Source organism: Lipotes vexillifer, unplaced genomic scaffold (genome assembly GCF_000442215.2).
Source record: "Lipotes vexillifer unplaced genomic scaffold, Lipotes_vexillifer_v1.1 scaffold1098, whole genome shotgun sequence".
Taxonomy (NCBI): domain Eukaryota; kingdom Metazoa; phylum Chordata; class Mammalia; order Artiodactyla; family Lipotidae; genus Lipotes; species Lipotes vexillifer.
The window spans coordinates 227847-236383 of record NW_006798559.1 but is presented as its reverse complement, the minus strand read 5'-3'; the positions used below and the strand labels follow the sequence as shown (position 1 = coordinate 236383).

General features: G+C 51.6%; 2 protein-coding genes across 2 annotated transcripts in view; both read left to right on the top strand.

Annotated features, from left to right (window-relative positions):
• The window catches only part of TCF7L1 (transcription factor 7 like 1), a 162232-nt gene extending 155264 nt beyond the window's left edge, over window positions 1–6968 (top strand). Inside the window, exons 5-12 of the mRNA XM_007470598.1 lie at window positions 469–601; window positions 1529–1631; window positions 1938–2021; window positions 2754–2897; window positions 3630–3789; window positions 3876–3983; window positions 4868–4943; window positions 6307–6968. Of these exons, the coding sequence (XP_007470660.1) occupies window positions 469–601; window positions 1529–1631; window positions 1938–2021; window positions 2754–2897; window positions 3630–3789; window positions 3876–3983; window positions 4868–4943; window positions 6307–6740 (1242 nt within the window). The 3' untranslated portion in view covers window positions 6741–6968. The remainder of the gene's footprint in view (window positions 1–468; window positions 602–1528; window positions 1632–1937; window positions 2022–2753; window positions 2898–3629; window positions 3790–3875; window positions 3984–4867; window positions 4944–6306) is intronic.
• A 510-nt stretch (window positions 6969–7478) lies between these two features.
• The window catches only part of TGOLN2 (trans-golgi network protein 2), a 12827-nt gene continuing 11768 nt past the window's right edge, over window positions 7479–8537 (top strand). Inside the window, exon 1 of the mRNA XM_007470597.1 lies at window positions 7479–7544. Within this exon, the coding sequence (XP_007470659.1) occupies window positions 7479–7544 (66 nt within the window). The remainder of the gene's footprint in view (window positions 7545–8537) is intronic.

The window sequence follows — 8537 nt, the reverse complement described above, 5'->3', positions numbered from 1 at the left end:
CCCGCGTCTCCTGCATCGGCAGGCGGACTCTCAAGCACTGCGCCACCAGGGAAGCCCGATAGCACCTTTTGACAAAGTATTTTTAATTAGGGTATGTGCATATTTTTTTAGACATAATGCCACTGCACACTTAACAGACTACAGTACAGTGCAAACGTAACTTTTATACGCACTGGGAGGGACTTCCCTGGCGGTCCAATGGTTAAGACTCTGCTCTTCCACTGTAGGGGGTGCAGATTCCATCCCTGGTCAGGGAACTAAGATCCCACATGCCGTGCAGCACAGCAAAAAAAAGAAAAAATTTCTTTTTCAAAAAAAATAGATTGATGCATCGAGAAAGCAAAAAGTGTGTGTGATTTGCTTTGCTGCAAATAAAGCAGTAAACGGAACCTGCAGTAGCTCTGAGGTCTGCCCGTACTCTCCATCTCCTCGGCAACTGTCCTTAGTCTTTTTCTCTCTGTCTTTCAGTCTAATAAAGTTCCTGTTGTTCAGCACCCGCACCACATGCATCCGTTGACGCCCCTCATCACCTACAGCAACGACCACTTCTCCCCTGGCTCCCCTCCCACACACCTCTCCCCAGAGATCGATCCAAAGACAGGTGAGTCAGTGGCTGCTCAGTCTGGACCAGCTCCACAGCTCCAGTGGGGGTGGGCTTTTCTTCTCGGGCAGTATTTCAGCCCTGGAATCGGACAGACCTGGGCTCAAACCATGTCTCCAACTCTCAATTGTCTCTAACCCTGCCCACTAAGTTTAGCCTTTTCAGTTCGCTCATCAGTGCCTTACGTGTCCCTTCTGCATCACTGGGTCATTGTGAGGATGAAAGGAGATTAAATGAGATGATGCACAGGGCCTGGCTCCACAGCAAAGCATTTGGTGTTGCCACTGCTTCTTCTATGTTAGAATGTCTTAAAACTTTAAGATTGGAAGGGGGGGAAAACAATCTCCTTTCTCATTGACTTTGAAGTCTAGCCGGCTACGGGCTGTGCCTCCTTAAACCAAAACCTAGGCCCTAAACTGAACATATGGAAGTAAACAGTCTAGCCAGACATAAGTATAGCTGTAAAGCAGTAGACTGAGTTGGCTTGTTTTTAACTTGCTCACCCAAACTCCATCCCAGAGGGAGCAAGAGTCTTCCTAAAATTCCCATAGCGTTTCCATGGGTCAAAGCATTTTTGGAGCTCCTCCTTAGAGAAATCACAGCTACTACGAGTTACAGATAATAAGGAGGACAAATGTGGAACAGAGATCCAAAGTTTATCTTTCCATGAATGAGGCAGCTTTTCTAGCTGATGACTCTGGGGATATCTTGGGTCTGTCAGTCCAAAATTTCCTGCCTGTGTCTTGGACGACTCCTGTATGAGCAGCTGGAAGTTACTGGTGACAGAGGGCAGGGATAATAAAAGAAAGGGCCTTCCAAGCTCCAGGGCACCTGGGAATACAGGGCAAGGAACCTCCTGTTTGATATTATTTTAAGGTGTTAATGTAGGGCCAAGGAATTGTCTGACACATCTCTCTTTGGAAGCAGGAATCCCCCGGCCCCCTCACCCATCTGAGCTGTCTCCGTATTACCCACTGTCTCCCGGAGCTGTCGGGCAAATCCCCCATCCCCTCGGCTGGCTCGTCCCACAGTAAGGAAACTTACAGCCTTTCTTACCCTCCCTCCTTCCTTATGCTGAGTTCTAACTTCTGTACCTCCAGCCGGTCCTGGTGGTCTGTATACAGACGCCCCCCCCTCCCCCACATGGAGCCCTCTCACCAAAGCCCAGGACTCAGACCTCCCTGCTCTCCCCAGGGCAGTGTCCCCCCAACTCTTCCTTCCTACTTCCTGCCTTTACTTATCATCCTTTCCTCCCAACCGCCTCTCCTTCCCTGTCCTGAACATTCCCATTCTAGCCAATTTGCTGACCAGATTTCCTTGCTCCTGGCCCTTACAGGCAAGGACAGCCCATGTACTCCCTTCCTCCCGGCGGCTTCCGGCACCCCTACCCTGCACTCGCCATGAATGCCTCAATGTCCAGGTGAGTCCTGGGACTGGAGCTGTGAGCAGGAAGTGGCAGTACAGGGAATGGTTGTCTACCAGCGTCCCTGCCATTTCTGACCATTACACAGCTTTCTCTTGGCAGTAAGCGAGGAGGCAGGTGCTCACCTTTCCTCCCTCCTCTCTGATAAGCTGGGGATGGAGACCATAGGCTCAGCCCACTCTTGCCCCATCTCTCTAAGAGAAGCATTTCAAAGCCCTCGCACTCAACCCTCCTGCACGTCCCCTCACGGGCTGGGCTGGGCTTTGTGGCACTGAAGCATTTTGAGTACGTCACTCTGAAGCTGGGAGATGAATTGTTCCTGCAGTGATGTCAGGAGAGGGGAACAGTGAAAGGGGATTTCTGTCTCAGTGGCCGATCTACCTGACAGTGGTACCGCCAGTGACAAAAGAAGTGCAACCCACAGCCTAAGCCCTTCTTTCCCCCCTGTGTACTCTGGCCTCAGACCCGCTGCATCTTCTTTTGTGTTTTTCATCCTACCTGCTTTCAGCACCAGATATAGGAAGCCTGCACGCTTGTGGGGGGGAGGTTTGTTGGGTGTTTCCCAAACCGGTTCTGCCGAGGTCAGTGCATGGCCTTCCGTTGCTCCACCACTGCCACAGCAGAGGTGTTTACACGCCTCCACCATCAAGACTGGGGGCCCGCCACATCCTCTGTGACAAGCATTCTGCCTGAATCCCTCTGTTGTCTTTGTTTCCATCTGGTACACAGTCTGGTTTCCAGTCGGTTCTCCCCTCACATGGTGGCTCCGGCCCATCCTGGTCTGCCCACCTCAGGGATCCCCCACCCCGCTATCGTCTCCCCCATCGTCAAGCAGGAACCGGCGCCCCCCAGCCTGAGCCCGGCCGTGATCGCGTGAGTAACAGGCAGCCTGATGGGGGGTGGCCAGTCTCTGAGCAGCGAGTGCCATGGGTTGCTTTCTTGGGGACATTCAGCTGGCAGCCCGGCAGCTTCATCAACTACACCCTCTCCCTTGGGAACTGTTCCCTTTGACCCCTGGAGTTCCCATCCTCTCAGAGACACCGTGCATCTCTTCTCACATTAAGGAAAGTTTTACAACCAGGACTTTGAGGCTGAAAGAGAACCTGAGAGAGCTTTTAGCTTCCTTCTCCCCCTCCCACCCCGCCCCCCCATACACGCGAAAATTGTAAGGCCCAGAAAGGAGAATATTCTCAAGGTCACATGGCTGACCGGTGGCAGAGCTGTGCCCAGCACCAAGGCCTGTGCTTTGTCCACTGTGCCATAAAGACAGCAGGAAAGCCAAAGTCGGTGCCTCATAGCCGAGGAGACCTCCCCTCTCCGTTTCTGCCTAAGTGCCCTGCCCCCTCCTCTTTCTCACCCGCAGCCAGTGCATCCCAGCTCTCACCACCACCCTCTGTTCCATTGTCAGGAAGTTGTCCTTTCCTGGAATATGGCCGGAGGTCTGTCAGAGGCTAGGAACTAGGTGCTCAGGCTCTGAAAGCAGCCCCGGGCAACTTGCATTATCATCCAAGCAACAGCATCTCCCTCCCCAGAGGCAGACAGCCCTTAGCCTCCTAGAGAGATGACAGCTGATACCAGCTAACCTACAGCCTTATGACTTCCCAGGAAATCACCTGTCACAGTGAAAAAAGAGGAAGAAAAGAAACCCCACGTGAAGAAGCCTCTTAATGCCTTCATGTTATATATGAAGGAGATGAGGGCCAAGGTGGTGGCCGAGTGCACCCTGAAGGAAAGTGCAGCCATTAACCAGATCCTGGGGAGAAAGGTAAGGCCTGCCCTTGTGCTCCAGGCTGTGCGGCTCAGCGTCCCCCACGCTCACCGCTCTGTCCTCGCTGGTCCTCTCTCCCGCAGTGGCACAACCTGTCCCGAGAAGAACAGGCCAAGTACTATGAACTGGCCCGGAAGGAGCGGCAGCTTCACTCGCAGCTCTACCCGACCTGGTCAGCCCGGGACAACTACGTACGTGCCCATCAGACAGCAGGAGCAGCCTCTGCCGAGAGCAAGAGGGGCAAAGGAAGCTGACTCCATTGATAGAGGACCCTGTCAACGGAGTCAGCTTCCAGGGAGGCCAGGGAGAAGTCTGTATTTCTCTAGAGATAAGGAAGACATTTTAGTTCTCAGGAAGGCAACAAGGCCATGGTTTGGTATCCTGGGGACAGAATCAAATTTGTGCCTGTCCCGTTGGAAGTGGACTCAGCCTTTAATTCCATAATTCAGGGTGCAGTGTGAGCTGTGTGCTAGCTCTGTGGTCAGTGTCTCTAGCCAAGGGTTCCCAACCTGGGGCTCAGAGACCAATGCGTAAGCCGCTGCCTGCGTTTTTGATGACTCCCTGAAACTGGGAAGGTTTTTGTATGTATGTTGTCACTTGCTTTTTTTGTGCCAAAAGGCTGCATAGCTGCGTTAGTTTTTTGGGGTTTATTTGGGGTTTTTTCCCCAATTGAACCCACGCCCTCGGCAGTGAAAGCACAGAGTCCTAACCACTGGACAGCTGGGGAATTCCCAGCTGCATTAGATTTTCAGTGAGACCTGGGACCCCTCAGAAAAGATCAGGAAACTTACACTGTTCTAGGGAGAGAAATGGAAAAGTAAGCCTGAAGGGCAGGAAAAGAATGAGGCCTTCCGAGAAAGCCGGGACACGGGAGCTGGAGGGAGGGGATCCAGTGCGGGAGGGAAGACGTGTTCCAGGCAGGCTCACTGCGCCACCTTATGAGGCTGCTGCGGGGAGTGTGATCTGGGTGCCCAGTGCAGGAAGAATCCTGTCTCCCCGCTTCATAGCTGGGAGTCCCTCAGAAAAGCCGGTTATTCTGTCCCTGGTTACCTCTTCCTTTGGCCGTATCTTTCAGGGTAAGAAAAAGAAGAGGAAGCGAGAAAAGCAGCTGTCCCAGACCCAGTCCCAGCAGCAAGTCCAGGAGGCAGACGGTGAGTCCTCAGGAGGGCCCTGCGTCTTTACCTCTTTTTCCCACTGTCCCAGCTACACCCGCCAGCACTTTGTACCCGGGTCTCTGATGGACATGGTGACAATGCCGTATTATGATAGCTGCCATTTTCAAGGCCTCAGCCTTGTGTACACTCGGGGGGGGGTGTTATTAATATCCCCTTTTTGGAGATGATCTGTTAAGAGGCTCGAAGAAGTGAAGGGATTTTTCCAGTCACTCTGCTTGTTAAATGGTCCAGCACTTTGTCACTTGGAAGGCTCTTTTCAATTCAGTTGAGTTGTGTCTTATTTGAGGGTTAGGTTCTAAAATCAATGCATAAGGTAAAAACTGAATGTCGCTGAAATGATCCTTGAAATTCCCTTAGGAAGGCAGCCCATGAGGAATGGACATATCACCTATCAGTGAGTCCAGTAGAATCAGGTTTTCTTCCAATGTTTGTTTGGTCGAATATCAGAAATGATTGTTCACTTGGATTGGGGGGGGGCCCTTTGTGCCACAAATATCTAGTGTATCTTTTTACACCAGAATCACACCCAGCAGAGAGATGCTCACACTGTGACCAGTATTTCATTCAAGCCCTCCCATCTCATGCTCACTCCAGGACAAGTGCAAAACTTGTTTAGTTCCATCTATAGTGCTTTTTTTGGGGGGGGGGGGCATCTCATGCTCACTCCAGGACAAGTGCAAAACTTGTTTAGTTCCATCTATAGTGCTTTTTTGGGGGGGGGGGAGGGGGAGAGCTGTACCACCCAGTTTGTGGGATCTTAGTTCCCTGACCAGGGATCAAACCCAGGGCCACAGCAGTGAAAGCGCCAAGTCCTGACCCCTGGACTGCCAGGGAAGTCTCCTAAAGTGCTCTTTATCACGTTGCTTTTCTTTTCATCTCCTTTCCTACCTTTCTAATATCTGTATAATTTGCGTATTCATCTCCATAGGAGTACATGTAAGTTAACTATGTATATGATGCAAAATCCACTGTATACCACATTGCTTAGCAGATGCTGTACTATCTCTGACAGCACCATAAACCAAAGATCTTAAAGCAAATTGAGTGGAGATCCATTCCCAGAATGATGAGATTTCAGCAGTAAGATGATGATGTGATAGGCTGAGCTATTTTCCTTCCAGGCAGGATCTGAATGGGTCTTTGGCATTTGGGCATTGCCCCTTGTCTGTGCTCTAGGTGTCTTGAAAGCCATAGCCGTCATTTCAGGTTCTCACTTCCCTCCCTGTACGCATTCTTGTTTCCGGAGTTGATGTGTACAGCTGGGCTTCCTCGGCAACCTCCGCCTCCCCCCGCGCTCCTAGCTGCTAACTCTTTTGTGTGGTTTTTTTTTTTCCCCTAGGTGCTCTGGCCTCCAAAAGCAAGAAGCCATGTGTCCAGTACCTGCCCCCTGAGAAGCCCTGTGACAGTCCTGCCTCCTCCCACGGCAGCATGCTGGACTCGCCGGCCACACCCTCCACGGCCTTGGCCTCCCCAGCTGCCCCGGCCGCCACCCACTCAGAGCAAGCCCAGCCCCTCTCCCTCACCACCAAGCCAGAGACCCGAGCCCAGCTGGCTCTCCACTCGGCTACCTTCCTGTCAGCGAAGGCTGCCGCCACCTCCTCTGGCCAGATGGGCAGCCAGCCCCCCGTCCTGTCCCGGCCCCTCCCCCTGGGGTCCGTGCCCACAGCTCTGCTGACGTCCCCCCCTTCCTTCCCAGCCACGCTCCATGCCCACCAGGCCCTCCCCGTGCTCCAGGCCCAGCCTCTTTCCTTGGTCACCAAGTCTGCCCACTAAGCTGCCCACTGACCTATGCAGGCTGTCACGTGACTCATCGAGTAGTAATGATGCAGAAGAAGAAAAAGAAAAAAAAAAGGAAACTTTATTGGTCAATATTTGACCACTCTGGACTGTTCTGTAAAGTGACTGGTAACAGCAGCACTTTACATTTTGTAGATGTAACCAGTAGCTGATCTTAAGGCTTTTTTAAAAAACAAAACAAAACAAAACAAAAATCTTTAAAAAACAAGAACTGAAAAGTAGTGTGTTATTCTTCCTGTATGTGCAGCGGTGGATGGACCTGGGCAGAAGGCACCTCTGTCTCTACCTCCTGGACTCTCTGCCCTCCTGCCTCTTCCCATCACCCCCCAGCATCCCGGCTTCCCCCACTCAGCCTGCCTGTTGGCCATTGCTGCCATTTCTAGCCCGCAGCCTCTTCATCTACATCCCATTCCCAGACATTCCCTTTTACCTGGCCCACGTTTTTCTCCTTTGCTCAGCTCCGTGGGTTCTTGCCTTCACCTTCGTCCTCTGCCCAGTGTAAGGCTGTCACCATGTGAGAAGACACCTCAGCCTCATTTGTCTCCACCAGCATCCCTTTTCCCTCAGTGGCCATAATGCCCCGGTCTCCAGCTTTTGGCGGGGGAAGAGGTCCTCTGCAGTGGTTCTTCCCCGCATTTAAAGGGACTCAAGGTGCCTGCCACTTCCTCAGTGAAGAAGCCTGTGTACCCCCCCCCCCGCCCCTTACCAGTCGAGATGTCCCCTCACAGCCCCAGAGTGGCAGACAGGACCTGGCTTCGAGGTCTGGCTCCTGTCACCCAGGTCCGTGCTAGCACAATCTGCCAAAGCTCTAAAGACCCTCCTCCTTCCCCCATCACCTCACATGCTTCTGTGTGTATTTCTTTTCATTTTTATGGGGTTTTTTGGAGCAATTTAAACTCCCAGTTGTTTATTTTCACAAAAGAAAATAAAATTGCAGTTGCAAGACCTTTTCTGAGTATTTTAGTCCTTTTCTTGAATCAAGCCCCCTTCACACCAAGCCCTGCGTGAGATTTTTGCAGACATGCAAAGGAGGAATGCTGCTTATTGGAAGGGGATATAAATCATGACTGACACGACTAGAAAAATTCAACCCAGTTTCCAGCCTCGAATGTGCACAGACCAGTCAGTATAGATAACTGAGATACAAAGGGATGAATCATTTTATTTTCGTTTGTCCTCTTGTAATTGCCAAGATAGGAGAGGTATCCTTGGATTGCTTTGCATGTATCTAGCACTGCAATTAATTTTTTTTGTTGTTACGGTGTTATTGAGGTATAATTCACATAACATACAATTCACCCGTTTAAAGTGTACAGTTCGGGACTCCCCTGGTGGCGCAGTGGTTAAGAATCCGCCTGCTAAGGCAGGGGACACGGGTTCAGTCCCTGGTCCAGGAAGATCCCACATGTTGCGGAGCAACTAAGCCCATGCGCCACAACTACTGAGCGCGCGTGCCACAACTACTGAAGCCCGTGCTCCTAGAGACCGTGCTCCACAAGAGAAGCCACCACAGTGAGAAGCGTGCGCACCACAACAAAGAGTAGCCCCCACTCGCCGCAACTAGAGAAAGCCTGCGTGCAGCAACGAAGACCCAGCACAGACAAAAAAAAAACAAAACAGCACAACACATGAAGTGTACAATGGTTTTGACTGTGTTCAAAGTTGTGTACCCAACATCACACTGGACTTCAGAACATTTTCATTACTTCAAAAAGAATCCCCGGGCTTTCCTGGTGGTGCAGTGGTTGAGAGTCCGCCTGCCGATGCAGGGGG